This window comes from Oryza brachyantha, chromosome 2 (genome assembly GCF_000231095.2).
Source record: "Oryza brachyantha chromosome 2, ObraRS2, whole genome shotgun sequence".
In the NCBI taxonomy this organism is placed as follows: domain Eukaryota; kingdom Viridiplantae; phylum Streptophyta; class Magnoliopsida; order Poales; family Poaceae; genus Oryza; species Oryza brachyantha.
The window spans coordinates 26,130,647-26,147,805 of record NC_023164.2 but is presented as its reverse complement, the minus strand read 5'-3'; the positions used below and the strand labels follow the sequence as shown (position 1 = coordinate 26,147,805).

The 17,159-nt window shown below is 38.6% G+C and overlaps 2 protein-coding genes across 2 annotated transcripts; one reads left to right on the top strand and one right to left on the bottom strand.

Moving 5' to 3' along the window:
• Positions 1–454: 454 nt before the first annotated feature.
• On the top strand, positions 455–9,236 carry LOC102706167 (AP-1 complex subunit gamma-2-like). The gene is made up of 20 exons (XM_006648008.3): positions 455–559; positions 629–931; positions 1,030–1,171; positions 1,533–1,706; positions 2,031–2,210; positions 2,680–2,834; positions 3,157–3,247; positions 3,684–3,847; positions 3,924–3,978; positions 4,345–4,467; positions 4,557–4,652; positions 5,330–5,457; positions 5,690–5,794; positions 5,886–6,175; positions 6,895–7,002; positions 7,120–7,185; positions 7,264–7,338; positions 7,421–7,590; positions 7,912–8,016; positions 8,782–9,236. The coding sequence occupies exons 1-20, from the start codon at positions 480–482 to the stop codon at positions 8,875–8,877; spliced, it is 2,706 nt and encodes a 901-aa protein (XP_006648071.1). The 5' UTR covers positions 455–479; the 3' UTR covers positions 8,878–9,236.
• Positions 9,237–10,182: 946 nt separating this feature from the next.
• Positions 10,183–16,480, bottom strand: LOC102705882 (ribonucleoside-diphosphate reductase large subunit). Its single transcript, XM_006648007.2, has 17 exons — positions 15,838–16,480; positions 15,658–15,719; positions 15,485–15,572; positions 14,013–14,276; positions 13,695–13,935; positions 13,533–13,609; positions 13,278–13,448; positions 13,110–13,202; positions 12,873–13,022; positions 12,712–12,798; positions 12,437–12,601; positions 12,242–12,361; positions 11,664–11,866; positions 11,440–11,589; positions 11,207–11,354; positions 10,993–11,076; positions 10,183–10,626 (listed from the first exon to the last, which is right to left on the bottom strand). Exons 1-17 carry the CDS (start codon positions 16,063–16,065, stop codon positions 10,525–10,527), a joined length of 2,433 nt encoding a protein of 810 aa, XP_006648070.1. The 5' UTR covers positions 16,066–16,480; the 3' UTR covers positions 10,183–10,524.
• Between the last annotated feature and the right edge of the window lie 679 nt (positions 16,481–17,159).

The following is a 17,159-nucleotide window of genomic DNA, read 5'->3' as shown; positions in this document are numbered from 1 at the left end:
ATCTACGGGCGCGTAGGTTCTCACTTAAACTATGTAAATTTTATTCGCCCGAAAAGAGGGTCAATAAGTAAATTAACAATCTAAATACCCTATATAGGAATGTTTACGGACTAAGGCGTGAAATACACTGAACGGAAAACTTAAAAATGGATTTAGGCTGAACTCCCACGCATTAGAGTCATCAACTCCAGTCAGATTCGCTTCTCACATTTTGAATTTGATAAATTATCTCTAAATCCCTGCAAATTTCATCATCTCTTAATAAACATGTAAATCCAAAGCCAATAAGGGGGTTTTGCGCAATTTTCAGTTGAGATCCATCCAAGGCCTTCGTCCTCCTCTGCCAGCCTCGCCTCCTCCCCCATTGCTTCCCGCTCCAACCACCTCGGGAGGCCAGATCCCGCGAGCTCTCCTCCCATCTACTCGGCCGCGTGTGGCGCGCCACCCCGCCGAGATCCCCCCGCCCCCGCCCCCTGGAAATGGACACCGTCGAGAAGATCGTCGAGGACTTCGCCTCGGACATCGCCATCAGCTCCTTCTCCTCCGGCACGCGCCTCCGGTCGGTAAATCTCCCCAGGATCCACGGTGCTTGTGCGGAGCAACGGTGTGACGAGATTCCCGCGTGCAGGGACATGATACGGGCGATACGCGCGTGCAAGACGGCGGCGGAGGAGCGGGCGGTGGTGCGGCGGGAGTGCGCGGAGATACGCACGGCCATCAGCGAGAACGAGCAGGAGCTGCGGCACCGGAACATGGCGAAGCTCATGTTCATCCACATGCTCGGGTACCCTACCCACTTCGGCCAGATGGAGTGCCTCAAGCTCATCGCCGCCGCGGGATACCCTGAGAAGCGGATCGGCTACCTCGGCCTCATGCTGCTCCTCGACGAGCGGCAGGAGGTCCTCATGCTCGTCACCAACTCCCTCAAACAGTACACCACCACACTAACTCTGCAATGCCACCGCTGCCAGTTCTGTTTCCGCATGTAATTCTGAGTTTTGAGTAATTTTAGTGATTAATTTGGGGCAGAGATCTCAATCATTCGAACCAGTTCATCGTGGGGCTTGCACTGTGTGCGCTTGGGAATATCTGCTCTGCTGAAATGGCGCGGGATCTGTCGCCTGAAGTTGAGAGGCTGATGCGTAGTAGGGAAGTTAACACAAAGAAAAAGGTATTGTCTTCTCACGGTAATTCAATCCCTAGTGGCCCAGTGGGTTAGTCTATTAGTGTATTCATGTCAATATTCCATTATCACATATAAAAGCTACCAGGAGAATTGTTGGTTCTTGTTATTTCTGGAGATTGGAGTCCTGAAACCTCACTTGATCATTATTACATATAAATGATACCAGGAGAATTATTGGTTATCGTTATTTTTGGAGATTAGAGTCATGAAATCTCACTTGATTACGTAACTGTGCATAATGGCACTAACTCTAAACAAGTTATTATCTGTTAATACACATCGCAACAATGTAGGTCCTTTTTTTTTCATTTTGGATTCATGGTATATCCTCTCCCTTGTTCATTAGGCTGCTTTGTGCTCTATAAGAATTGTGAGAAAAGTCCCAGACTTGGCAGAAAACTTCATGGGTCTCGCTTCATCGCTATTGAAGGAGAAACATCATGGGATTCTGATATCTGCAGTTCAACTCTGCACAGAACTGTGTAAAGCCAGCAAAGATGCACTAGAGTACCTGAGAAAGGTAAGTACCCGTATTTTGTACCCCTAAGGCCGTTTTTACAATAGCCATATTGGGGACCGACCATTATTTGCTTTTATAACCTCTTATGTGTTACACATTTGGCTTATCAACTAATTTTGTTGTTAATACCAAAGCTTTTACCTATAGACATGCAATATCCCCAGAAATCATCAATAGCACCACACAGGAGCATGCCGTTGCACCTAGTTGCGTGTTTGTAGAGAAAACACACATTATAGAATATAATGAAAAAAATGTTAATATTTTCTATGTAGAGAACAGCACTGTTCTCATGATCATTTTTTTTTAAAAAAATCCCTGCAGAACTGCATTGAAGGTTTGGTCCGCATACTGAGAGATGTCTCCAACAGCTCTTATGCTCCTGAATATGACGTTGCTGGCATATCAGATCCTTTCTTGCATATTCGAGTTCTTAAACTGATGCGCATTTTAGGTCAAGGAGATGCAGATTGCAGTGAATATATGAATGATATTCTTGCTCAGGTGATTGATTAGTATCTCTTTTTTTCACATGCAAAATACTGACACTTTGCTCTCCATTCTAAGCATGCATCATTTGGTCAATTCCTATGTCTGATTTACTAATTATTTTTTTCTGGTTTCTGCAATATGCCTTGTGGACTTGCCTCCCATCAGGGCATAAGCTTTAGTACATTTGTTGTATATATCACCAAGATCTTATTTTGTATTTTTTTACTCATGTGAAGAGCAATAAAAGTGTATTTAACACATGGCGCTTGTGGTTCATGATGTGTTATTTACACTAGAGGTTGTTTCCAAAGGCCACACTTAGGGTGTTCCTGCATATTTTGGATTGTAGCACCTATATACTGTTAAACATTCATGTTCTGTTCCATATTTACTTAAATTTTACAACAATGCACTTCATTTTTGTAACTGAACTTGTTTGCATATTATTGTGGAGTATTAACCATGGTATTGTTTTGTGCAGGTTGCAACGAAAACTGAGTCAAATAAGAATGCTGCTAATGCCATCCTGTATGAATGTGTTCAGACTATAATGGGTATCGAAGCTACTAGCGGTTTACGAGTGCTTGCAATCAATATTTTGGGTAGATTCTTGTCAAATCGTGATAATAATATAAGGTCAACACATCCTTGCCTGTTCCTTGACTGCTTATTTTTCTTTTGAGCATAGACTACCTGAATAGTCTCGTTTACCTTCTGAATGCGCCTTCTAGTTTTTATTGGGAAGTTTGTTCAGCTTGCAGCTGTAGGTTATGAATATTGCCTCAGCTATATCAATTTATTGCTACTATACACAATATGGATGAGGGTCTGATATTCTTTTTATTAGCATAGTGTTCACCCATCTCAGAAAAGGCAAAAATTTTATTGTGTATGTTAGCACAACATTCACTTATTTCCTCCTAGACCAAGTAATTTACTATGCAAGTCATTCTTTCAGATATGTTGCTCTGAACATGCTTATGAGGGCCATTACCGTAGATACTCAGGCAGTACAGAGGCACAGGACGACAATACTGGAGTGTGTAAAGGTAACAGTGCAAATACCATTCTAGTTGTTTAGATGTCTACTTGTGAGGATCAGGTCTATGTCCATTTGTGGACGATTCAACTTACGAAAGAGGGCCTAAACAAGTTTTGTAAAGAGATTGTGCTCTGAGAATGAGTTATCCATGCATCCTTGAAGTAGAATTTTTTTCTCTCTTTAAAAACAATATTAAATCAAGATTTTTACATATAGTCTTTTCAAGTTACCAATTCCTTAATACTCATTCCCTCTGTTTTTATTTAAATGACATTGGTTAGTTCATTTTTGAACTAACAAACGTCATTTAATAAAGGATGAAGTACACTATACATGATTAATAATATTGCAATCTTGCAGCCTAAGTCATTGTTTCTGCCTTTCTGGAACCTAATTATGTTATTTTGGCTTTTAACGTTTTTTAATTCTTGTTGACCATTCAGGATGCAGATGCTTCTATTCGCAAGAGGGCCCTTGAACTTGTGTATTTGTTAGTCAATGATACAAATGTAAAGCCTTTGACTAAAGAGCTTGTGGACCACTTAGATTTAGCTGATCCAGACTTCAAAGAAGATCTCACCGCCAAGATATGCTCAATAGTTGAAAAGTTAGTATCCACTATATATAATTTTAAATTTTCCTGCTCACTTAAGGCTCTTGTAACAGTGTTGCATCTCTGCTAGATTTTCTCAAGAGAAGTTATGGTACCTTGATCAGATGTTCAAGGTTTTATCCTTGGTAAGTGCCAAATACCAAAGTACAGTAGGCATTTTATATCTGAAACGTGTGCACTCCAGAACATATACTTTTCAGTTTCAGCAATTCCTTCCTAGAAAACCTATCAGCCAAACTACTGATGACCTGGGTAAAAAGCTTACTACTAGCTGATATTTGGGACATTGTTTATGGGGGACACCTACTATATAACAAAGTTAATTGGGGGGCATTTCCGGTAATTGCTCATATTAGAATTGTACCGCACATTTGTTATGCTTTTATTTGATGTCAATTTTATTGAATGCATGCATACATGAGCATGACATCTTAGTTTGACCAATAGAGGAAAATGTCTTGAATTCATGTTGTACTCTTATCAATTAACAGGCTGGAAATCATGTGAAAGATGATGTATGGCATGCCCTCATTGTTGTAATAAGCAATGCATCAGAACTTCAAGGATACTCAGTGAGGTCATTATATATGGCTCTACAATCATTTGTTGATCAGGTTTGGAAAATATTTATTTTCTTTATGATGCATATTGTTCCACCTCAACCTACCTGATTTGTGTAACTTGGTTGCACTACACTGTGTAGGGAAGTTTAGTAAGAGTGGCTGTTTGGTGCATCGGTGAATATGGTGAAATGCTAGTGAACAATGTTGGCATGCTGCAAGGGGAGAAACCTATTACGGTGAGAGGAGAATTCTTGTAGGCTATATTATTTTTGACCTTTTGATGTGGCTATCTTCAGTTATGCCCCAACTGTTGAAGCATCGGCATACTTTAAGTTCTATTTTTGTATGATCCACCAGTGTTGTTTTTTTACTCTTATTTCTGCTTTTGTTAACTATTTATTCTACACTTAAAACAAATTATTATTGGCGTTATTTTTTTTCTGCAAATCATTTACTAAGCTGTTTATGGTAGATGATTTTGTACTCCCCATTCCAAAAATATAACCATTTATAGGTTGTTTAGTAAATAACTAAATACTCCGACTAAGGCTAGGTCAAAAGATTACCTTTTAGTTACTTAGGTGATCAATTTTTGAATTTTAAATTCCTTAGATTCTCTTTTCAAACACTTCATTGTCTTTGGAATCATTGGAATGATGAATATCATGGGAATTAACACATGAATGCTTATATTGTGGTACAAAATTTGAATCCTAAAAATTCTTATATTTTAGAACAGAGGTACTACATACTTTAGGCAACTAGTTCAAGATAACTGATCGGTTTAGGATCCTTGGCCAATATAGATTAGACTATGGCTTGTTTGCACCTGTAGTACAAACATTCAATTTGGCAGGATTAATTTGTACAGTATGTTTTCAGATGTCATGCGAATACACATTAATTTTTTCAGGTAACAGAATCCGATGCCGTGGATGCTGTACAAATCGCTCTTAACCGTTACTCTGCTGATGTGACTATTCGAGCTATGTGTCTTGTTGCTCTTTTGAAGCTATCGTCACGATTTCCATCAATATCAGAGTAATATACCTTTCAACTTGAAGTACCTTGTTTCCTGGTGAATATTATGCTCAAACCTGCAATTTAGTCAGTGGAAACCTGTGTATGAACTGCCCATCAACTTAGCCTTAATTTTGAAGCACCTTCTTTACAGGCTTATTACATCTTCACTCTGATGGAGCTAGTTTTATCTAGATTAGTCTTATATCTTATTACTGTTTGGTTAAATAATACAATCTTACTGTATTAACAGGAGAATACAGCAAATAGTTTCCCATAATAAAGAGAATATTGTGCTTGAACTACAGCAAAGATCAATTGAATTCAGTTCCATCATGCAAAGACATCAGTCTATCAGGTGTGTTATATGATGTTATCGTGGAAGCTTCCTTCAATACTGTGGCACTTAAGATAGGTATTAATGTTAGAGAATTATGGTGAAAGTGCAGGCCATCTTTGCTTGAGCGTATGCCTGTATTGGATGAAGCTAGTTATTTGCTGAAGAGGGCTAGTACTACACAGGCAACTCTTGCAGCAGATAAGCCTACCCCAGCAGTCACTCCTGGGGGCCTTAAGCTTCCAAATGGTGTAGCAAAACTTGCCACCAGTCCTTTAGCTGATTTGCTTGACTTAAGTTCTGATGATGTGCCAGCCGTTACCACTGCCTCCACCACTACAGCACCTAACAACTTCCTAGAAGACCTTTTGGGTATTGGTCAGATAAATGCATCAACTGCAGGTATTTATTTCAATATTTTCATTATTGTCCAATTGGACTTCCCTTGTTACTTTTCTAATCTGGCAACATAAATGTAACAGCATAGTCCCTTCCTGCTGACATGTTCTGATTTTGCTGCATTTTGGGGATACAAGTTCAATGACTTTCCAATTAATCATATTTTTTCCTTAAAATTAAATTCTGTTAATATAGCATCGTACAATTTCTGCTCCAATAAATTAATTCTGTCAATATAGTATCCTATGGTTTCTTCTCCAGAAATGTGCATGCAACCTCCTTGCCTTCTTTAGTCCAACAAAAAGAGCAAAAATAATATCAGTTTGCTTTTTCTTATTCAATAATTGCATAATATAGTAAACATTTCACATGCCGCAGCAATTTCTGAAATATTTGTACTCAGTCTTTTTTTTCAGTTTAGCACCTCCATCTTTTCACTTTTGCTTATGCTTATAAGCCAAAATTTAAAATTTTAACCTTAAATTTAGAGTTGATTTTGTTATTTTCTCATCGTAGTTTATTTTTCAGCCTTGGCTTTTAGATCACAAAGAACACATATATACAAGTTTTATTGACATTATTTTTCGTTTTTCGTTTGCAAATATGCCGTTTGGTTTTTTCACAGAAAAAAACAAACAATCACCCCCTAGATTGTTACATTCTTTTTGCATGCTATATAATTCCTAACATTAGACTTGAGTGTCTTTCTGTTTTATGTTCAGGTGCACCTTCATCTGCGAGCACAGATATTCTTATTGATCTTCTATCCATTGGGTCATCGTCATCACAGAATGGCCCACCAGCAGCAGGCTTTAGTCCACCTTCCCAAGGTAAATGTACTTCTAATTGTGCTAGTCACGTATTTCCATATTTTCTTATAGCCAATAGCCATCACTTAATTGTTGAAGACTAATTACCTGTTAAACTACTTTCTACTGTACCTCAAGTTGGTGCTGTTGTACCTGAAGCTACAGATCTGCTTGGTAATTTGTCATCAAGTACACCTGTTTCTGGTTAGTTTGGTTTAACACTAGTTGTACCAATTGCTTCCTTTATAAACATTGCCTGAATGTCTGATACTTGTGTTGCAGGGACCAAATCCACTCCTGCAGTACCTCAAGATATAGATCTGCTTGATGTTCTGCCATCTAATACATCTGTTTCTGGTTAGTTTGATGGTAGATTATTTGCAACCAATAATTGAACATGATACTATCATAATTACTAATAAACCCCTTATGTGAGCAGGACTTGATAATCACTCATCAATAACGGCTTTCCAGAGTGCAACCTTAAAGATCAACTTCGATTTGAAAAGACAGCCTGGAAAACCACAAGAGACTGCCATCCATGCTACTTTTACAAATTTGACGTCCACTTCTTATACAGATTTTGTTTTTCAGGCAGCTGTTCCAAAGGTAGCTTATGGTACCTTTATTTATTGTCTTCAATGTTTTAGCTGTCCTTACTTGCATTAGTGTTATGGCATGCAAGTTCCCAAGTCTCATTTGATGAGCCATTATCGTTCTCCATAATAGTTCCAGGGGCAAATCTTCTATTGTGAAACCATGTGGTTGCCCAATTATTTTTGTCATTAGTTATTATATCTATTGTGTAATATTGAAGTCTTCTATAGAGTTTTGCATTGCAGTTCATTTTTGTTTTATTTTGTTTTATTGAATATAAGTTCTAACAAGCCTAAATATTTATTTGACACTAAATTGTCCAATAAATTGCAGTTTATCCAGTTACGTTTGGATCCAGCTAGCAGCAACATTGTTCCAGCTAGTGGCAATGGTTCAGTCACTCAAGGGTTCAGTGTCACCAATAACCAACATGGGCAGGTATGTGGAGACCTGCATCCTTCACTTTCGTCACCTTTTATGCCACTATTTGACTGGATGGTGTTTTCGTGTTTTCTCTTCACTACAACATTCCCACACTTGTGCTGATCCATATAGTTTATACCGCCATGGTCCAGCCCTTGGGCATGCTTAATTTTGTAGATAATAGATTGGCATTACATCTACTGGTGTTACTGCTGCAGGCTACCTTTTTTGGGGACATTATGTGTGCTTTTTCACCTTTTAGTTTGTAGGTAGTTGCTGATCATCGTCTCATCTACAGCTACTTCTAGGATGCATAAATCCATCTTGCTTAGTAAATATATGTAGCAGATAAAGCTCATGCCTGCTCTTTCAGTAGAAAAAGAGAGCACAAATCCTCTCTATCCACATGTCTGCTGTCATCATTGTATGCCATTCTGACAAGGCATAATCTGCAGATATTTCATAGTTAATGTGCTTTGGATTTCGGATTATTGCTATTATGAGAAAAGAATTGCGCTTCACAACAATTATTAGCTGGCCTATAGTTTACTTTCACAGTACCTTATGTATAGACAATCTTTTGATACGTAAACACGATTCGTATGCTGCTAGTGATTATTGTCTTTCAAGTTTTGAGGTCTTTGGATTTCAGAATAGACCTATTTCCTTTCAAGTTTTGAGGTCTTTGGATTTCAGAATAGACCTATTTCCTTTCATGTTTTGAACCTTTTTGACTGATGCTTATAGCTGATTTCTCTGTGCTATTCTTCTTCTGAGCAGAAACCACTTGCAATGCGTATCCGGATGTCTTACAAAGTGAACGGTGAAGACAGATTGGAACAAGGCCAAGTCAGCAATTTTCCTCCTGGACTATAGTGCTCAGTCAGTGCCATTTTGTTGTTACATTATTGTCGTGATGATAGTTATCTCCATTTGCGTCCCTTATTCTTTCTGTTCTCTGTACGTCTGCATCCCCTTCAGAGGGGGTGGTTCATCAAATAGTTTTTATTTTTGCTCATTCATTCTTCCTATATATTGTATAGTAGAAAGGAACAATTCATCACCAAGAGCAACTCCCGAAAATTCATGAAAAATTTCTCATCCTCCCTTGATTGGAGAAGGCTGATTACCTTCTGTTGAGGCAGCTGGGATGCAAGATTGGTCATTGAGAGCATCTCCAACAGCATGACTACTTGACTCTAAGCTAAATTTTACTATCTTGTACAAAATTACTCCTCCCATCACTGGCCAGTGGCCAATGATGGCCAGCCAAAAGAGACTTATCAAACGTGGGCCTCATACATGGCCCACACACAGTACTACTACTCCACCCATAGGCCACAACACTGCTACGTCGAGGGGTCGCCGTTGCCAGGGGGCTGCCACTGCTGCCGCCATCGTCGTCGGCGCCTAGCAAGTCGCCGTCGTGTCGGGTGGTCGTCGACGCCAGCCCGAGGCCGTTGCTATTGCCGTGTAAGTTCGCGGTCATCGTTCGTGGTCGTCGCCGTTCGGGACCGCCACCATCTAGTGTCAAGCCGGGATCTAGCCGCAACCGCCGTCGCCGCCCGCCTCGTCGTCGTTCGCGGCACGAGGAAGAGTTCGACCCAATGCTTAAATCTTTTGCTCTGTAGTGGATGTCTCACCTTTTTAAGTAAGAGGGTGATTATTTAGTTGTTTCATATAAAAAGACAAACAACATATTTAAAAAAATAGTTTATGAATAAATATTTTATATATATATATATTCTTAGCGATATAAAAAGTGATAAGTGATAAAAAAACAAGAATAAAAAATAAACTATGATATTTAAATTTAAAATTTAACGCGAAAATATAGAGGCATAAGTACAGATCCACCGCATGAGATACTATTGTTCGTGCACACGTCACACAAGGAATAAGCAACTCGAGACAAACGTGCATGCGAGAGATGTAGCAACAGCAACACATGTGCATCCTAGGCTCCTTGGTCGCCATTCTGGAGAGGCTGGTGATGTCCGGCGACGCTAACAGGACCTGATTTTGAATTTGTTTTTGCTTTTATTTTCATCGTACCCTGATCTCCGGTCTTAGCTTTAAGCCACTAATAACATATTTACCCACAAATCATTTTTAGTTCCGTTCAATTTCCACGAGTTATCGACCATAGCTCAAAACCTACTAAGTTGCAGTTATATAAATATATATCACTATATTATTAGTAGTATATAATAATGTGAGCATGCAAAATCCCTGTTGCACACTATACATACGGTTCCAAGCACTAAGTGTTCCAGGCAAACATTATACATGATGGGTGGATTTAGAATTTTAGATAGATAGACATATATAAAGTCGCAGTAATCTAAGCATAAGTACACAAGCCAAAGGTGAAGTTCTGAAAAAGGAGGCTTGCATGGCACTCTCAATCCAGGATTTCAGAGTGCACCAAACACAGCTTTACCGCTACTGAGATCGGTGCCGGTTTAGCCTAGTATATGGTTATATGTAGGTCAGGGTAAGGTGGTGTGATCTTGGCGAACCTTAACTTCCACAGGACAAACACTCGTCCCGGTTGTTCAGGGAACAGACCACCTGTGCCATTTTAGCCTGGACATCCTCTTCATCTGCATTGTGCTGTTTATCCTGCACATCCACCATTTCTCATAGTTAAGACGAGGTGTAAAGTATGGTGCAAAAGATGTATATAGTTAGAGTTTTTTTTACCATACTTGAAAAAATATCCAAGATATCATTTTTTTTTTCAGTGTAAAAGTTTAGTACCTTAAAGTATATTTATATCTTAAGGTAACAATTTTTTTTATGATTGTACACACCACACAAGGTGTGGAGTTGTGGAGGCCAGGTTTAATCTAATCCATTATCTAAAAAAGGGTACTAAAATTTTACACTAATTTTTTTTTGGTAACTCAAGATAATTCTTAAGAATGGTAAAAAGGCTCGTATAATTAGTCCATCGGGACAAGGTGCCAGAATATGTTTTCCAATCACCTTAAGGAGAGTAGTGTCCACTGTGAACTTGATCGCATCAGCAGCAGCACGTGTCCTTAGATAATACATCCCGGTTTTCAGGCCCTGGCATCAAACAAGTTAGTTCGCCCATGATAGATCCACCATCCAAGAAACATGGCAGCAAAAATGTGAACTGTAGAAGTTACGCGGTGCAAAGTTATGTACTGAACATTAACTGAAACTAAAATGTTACCTTGGACCAAGCGTGGAAGTGCAGGGAAGTTAGTTTCCCAAAGTTCGGTTGGTCCATGTGAACATTAAGGCTTTGGCTCTGATCGATGTAACAACCACGATCAATGGCCATGTCAACAATAGTTTTCTGCTTGATTTCCCAAACAGTTCTGATTCAATGAATAAGATACATTTAGACACATAAGTGATAGTTGGCATCTTATGAGACTACAGCTAACATGATAATCCACAAACCTGTAAATTGCTTTCAGATCATCTGGGATCTCATTGATCTTTTGAATAGAACCATCCTCATAGACAATCTTGTTTTTCAGAACAGAGGACCAGATACCCATCTCAGTCAAATCATGGAGAAGATGCTTGTTTACTACAACAAACTCACCACTGCCAAAAGGAAACTAGGTCATGCAAACCGAAATCATATTTGAATGTTTAACACAAGGAGCAGATTTGCAAACCTTAAAACTCTCCGACTGTAAATGTTTGAGGTGTATGGTTCAAAGCACTCGTTGTTGCCAAGAATTTGACTAGTAGAAGCAGTAGGCATTGGAGCAATTAGAAGAGAGTTCCTAACTCCAACTTTGGAAATCATCTCCCTTAAAACTGACCAGTCCCATCTATCAGATGGATCTACATTCCACATATCAGGTTGAAGAATGCCCTGCAGAGGAAATGCGTTTAGTACAACCTTAACTGTTAGACATAGTATTGGCTACTACAACCCAGATATAGGTCCCCATCGTTTTGCTTTTTGAAAGAAAAGGTAAAACAACTTATTTACAAACGAAAAATAAATTTTGCTGAAACTTTTATGTGTCCATAACAGTTCAAAAATAAAAAGCAAATGATATAAAATAAACTATGATGGAAAAATACAAAAAAAACAACTCGAAAATTAAGTTTACAAATTTAAATTTTGGTTTATAAGCAGTTGCAAAATAACAAAATGGCATTCCAATTCACTATCTTGCATAAACTAATTGTTGCACATGTGCAGCATAACTGGTGGGGATGTTTATGGATATCAAGTACTAACCTTGCTGACAGGGCTCCCATGGTAAGTTTCATAAGGACCTTCTTTTGCAGCAATTTCAGTAGAAGCTTTCAAAGCATGATAATAAATAGTCTCAAAAATATCCTTGTTCAATTGCTGAGCCTAAAAGGATCATTGTATTGTATTTCAGCGAAGTATAAATTGGAACAGCCATGTTTTTTAGGTTGGAAAGTTTACCTCTGGTGAATCAAATGCCATGCCAAGTAAAATGAAAGTGTCTGCCAAGCCCTGAACACCAATTCCAATTGGCCTGTGCCTCATATTTGATCTCTTTGCAGTCTCAACAGGATAATAATTAGTATCAATTATTTTATTGAGATTTCTTGTGACAATTGAAGTAATCTGCCATAACCAACAAAATATTAGTAGTAGCATTTTTTTTTTGAAATTCATTAGTAGTAGCATTTAGGCATGGGGAAGAAGCATACAGTGAGTAAATATGAACCACAAACCTCAGCTAATTTATCAAAGTCAAAATATCGGTTTGTTGACCCATTGCTACCAACAAGCTTGGCTGGATGGGACTCCATAGGAACACCCTAGACAAATTTATGTCATGAGATATAGAAATTTCAACCTCATAATAAAAAATTACACAGCCAGCAGTGCATACCTTTTCCCTTACAAAACGGGGTAAAGCAATCGAAGCTAGATTGCACACAGCAGTTTCAGTGGGACTTGTGAACTCGATAATCTCAGTACACAAGTTGGAAGACTTAATTGTACCCAGGTTTTGTTGGTTACTTTTTCTATTACAAGAATCCTGCAGACCAGATCTCAGAAAAGATCAAAAGAAGAATATGTGGCAACAGAAATGCAAGGAAACTAGTGTTCTCTTATGATTGCATACCTTATAAAGCATATACGGTGTTCCAGTTTCTATCTGTGCCTTCAAAATATCAAACCAGAGTGCCTGTGCTGAAACAACTTTCTTTGCCTTTCCCTGAAATTGCATTGCTAGGTTAAGAAATATTCTTTAGTTATTACTTGAATAAATTGCATACCCAGCATATCATACTTCTCTTTCATATTTCTTGTATAGATTCTGAAATTCATCTCCCCAGCAATCAGCCAAACCCGGAGCTTCATTGGGACAAAACAGTGCCCAGTTTTCATTACTTTGCACCCTTTCCATGAACAGATCTGGAATCCAGAGAGCATAGAAAAGATCTCTTGCACGATTCTCCTCCTGTAAATTGAACATAGTGAGTGTGCTTCTGTGTGATCAGTTTCTACTGTCTATCAGAAAATGAATTCTTTCAACAGCATTTACCTTTCCATGGTTCTTTCTTAAATCAAGGAACTCAAAAATATCAGCATGCCAAGGCTCCAAGTATATAGCAAATGCACCTAAATTAATGTTAGGAATCCGTTAGAAATCCTCAACATTGAACACATACATTAGGTTCAGGTCTATCTAACTGATGCTATTAACCTTTTCTCTTGCCTCCACCTTGATCAACATAACGTGCAGTATCATTGAAAACACGCAGCATGGGGACAATCCCGTTGGATGTTCCATTTGTTCCTCGAATGTAGCTCCCAGTAGCTCTTATATTGTGAATTGAGACACCAATTCCACCAGCACATTTACTTATGGTGGCACATTCTGAGAGGGTATCATAAATTCCCTCAATACTATCATCTTTCATGCAGATAAGGAAGCAACTACTTAACTGCATAAAACAGAGAGGAGCATAAGAGATCATTTCTAACAATCCAAGTTGGACTTCAATGATAGAAAGCATATTACTTGAGGCCTTGGAGTGCCAGCATTGAAAAGGGTTGGTGAAGCATGAGTAAACCAGCGCTGAGACATCATATGGTATGTTTTGATAGCAGATTCAATATCATCCTTGTGTATCCCAATAGAAACTCTCATTAGCATATGTTGTGGTCTTTCCACAACCTTTCCACCAACTTTTAACAGATAAGATCTCTCAAGGGTCTTAAAACCAAAATAATCATAGTCAAAATCTCTGTCATAAATTATCTCACTGTCCAAGCGGGTAGCATTCTGAAATGGTGCATAATATAGAAATTATTGAGTCAGATTGGCACAATACACATATGATAATTATGAAATGAAGCACCCGAAGAAATATACTGGCAAAAGAAATTGAAAGAGAGAACAAAGCAGCATTGATGTAAGAAAAACTCAAGAGCTCCACTAAAGGCAAAAAAAAAAAATCAGATATGAAGGGCAGCACAAGCATCATAACAGATCCAGAACAACAAAGAATACACGTGAATAAAATCTTGAAGAAACAACCTATTGTTGCAATTCTATAGAAAACTAGCATGATAGCCCGCACATATTATACAGTTAGCAACATTGTAAATTGTATTTATACATGGGTTTTTGTCTCAATATTGATTATTTTAATTTTTTATTCGAATTTCAGAATTTTTTAAAAAAATGTATTTCTACGTGGAACCTCATTTTACTTTTCTTTATTTTTTAATTCACAAATTGTTATTTACACCTGTGTTCTAAAATATACTTATACATAACTCTTTTCTGTGTAATATTTATTTTTTATTTCAAATTTAAATACTTCTAAATTTTATATGTACATTGATTCTTTCCCTTAATTTTACTTAATTTTAACCGGAACTTTGTATATTTCCAAATTGCACTTATAGGTGAACTCTTCACTCAATATTTTTTTAGTTTCTAATAAACAATTTGATTTTTCTAAATTGCATTTACACATGAACTCTTCTTTTATTTTTATTTTAAATTCCGAAACTGTTTTTCTAATCAGATTCAAATTTTAAATGTTTCCAAAATGCACTTATAGATGGACTCTCCACTCAAATTATATATTTGTAAAAAAGTTAATACAAATTTTGGATTTTTCGAAAGTGTGTATACATATAGACTCTTCTTTTATTTTTTTTGATTTTTTAATTCCGAAATTGTATTTCTAATTGTATTTTATTTTTTCAATTAATGTGAGATTTTCTAGCACGTGAGAGCGAACATGGCAACTCATTTTCCTATTACTTTATAATATAATAGATGACCAGATATCATGATTCAAAGACATTCTGTTTGAGAAATAACATTCTAACAAACAGTTAGCAATTTTGTGAGGTGATCATTATAACAACTGTTAATTGCAATCTCATGCCATATTGCAGAAGCACGCAGGCGGTAAAAATGTTAAGAAACTTCCAAACTGATTTTGATGAGAACCTTGGTTAGCATGTGCGCCTCACCTTCATGATGATCTCATAGACGCCGTCGGCAATCAGAGGAGCCATCAGCCCAGATCGTTCGTCGTAATGCATGTACATGACCTTTATCCTGCATGCAGAGATCGACATAAGCACGTCAGAACACGGATCATCAACATTTCCATCCTACATAAGAGGAACAGATCAGAACGTACGTCTCTGAGAAGGACTTCATGGTGTTCTTGTGCAGGTTCGAGATCGCGATCCTCGCCGCGAGCTTCACAAAGTAAAAGCAGCGCCACAGCAAGTCAAAAAACCATCGGATCGCGCGAGGCCGCTGATCGACGACGCGTACGTGGAGCGTACGGATCGATTTTGGCGTGGAGGTGCCTTACCGAGGCGTAGTCGGGGTGAGAGGCGGTCATGGCGGCGGCGGTCTCGGCGGCGAGCTCGTCAAGCTGGCTGGTGGTGACGCCCTTGTAGACGCCGGCGCAGACCTTCTGCGCGACGAGGACCGGGTCGCAGTGCTCCTGGCTGAGGCCGTAGCTGAGCTTCTTGAGCCGCGCGGTGATCTTGTCGAAGTGGACCGCCTCCTGCCGGCCGTCGCGCTTCACCACGTACATCCTCGCCGCCGCCGCTGCCGCCGCTCCTGCTTCCCCTTCCCGGGCTTTCCGTCGAACACGTCGAGGGCACGAACCCCGATCGGCGGTGCGGCGATCGGGAATTGGGGAATCGAGACGAGAGAGAGAGCGAGAGCGATTCGAACGGCGAGAGGTTGGTGCTTGCGGTGATGTGATCACACGGCTTCTCTTTCTTTATATTTTTGAAAAGCGAATGGTCGATGGGAGAGGAAGCGGTGGGAGAAGCGCGGGAGTTCAAACTTTTCGCGCGCGTTTTTTGCTTTTCGGGAGTGGATGGATGGGTTGGTTGGCGGGAGAGGAGGAGAGCAGCATAAAGTAGTTCTGCGGTTTAGTGGGCCCACACGTCAGTTGGTGTGGGGCAACCTTACGAAGTTTATAAATTATTATGATGCTCCCGCTGGAATTCGAAATGGATAGAATTTGTATTAAATTGGAATTGAATTGAATTGAATTCGTAGTACTGTTGAAAATGGAGGGGGTAGTACTTTGTAATGCATGCCTCCTACTGTTGAAAAGGTCGCTTTTAAGTTTCAACGTTATGTTTTATTCCCTCCGTTTCACATTATAATACTTTCTGGTCTTGGTTAGATTCATACATATGTTAATAAATCTATACACATATATAAAACATATATATTGGTACATGAATAAATCTAGACAAACCCAGAAAATCTCGTGATATAGAACGGACGGAGTAATACATACCTTTTGTATTCGGAAAAATACTACATGTCATTTACCATTAAAAAGGTTGATGATAACCTTTAAAGATTTTTTTGTGCTTAAAAAGTACCTTGATACATCACAAATTATAGTACAGAATTTTTATACCTCTAGTAACTCAAGTTACTAAAATTTTTACAAAAATATGGTATCTTGAGTTGCTTTTTTAAAGACGTTAAAAAACTCTTTTAAAGATAGACACGAATATTAAGATCAAAGTTAAATAAAATGAAGAATGATTGTGATTGATGAATGAAAAACTGGATGAAAGATATTTGGATTGGTCAAGAGGCGGAAAACTGACTATATTTTGGGATAGAATTTGAATGTTAAAGGAAGTTATATTCTTAGAC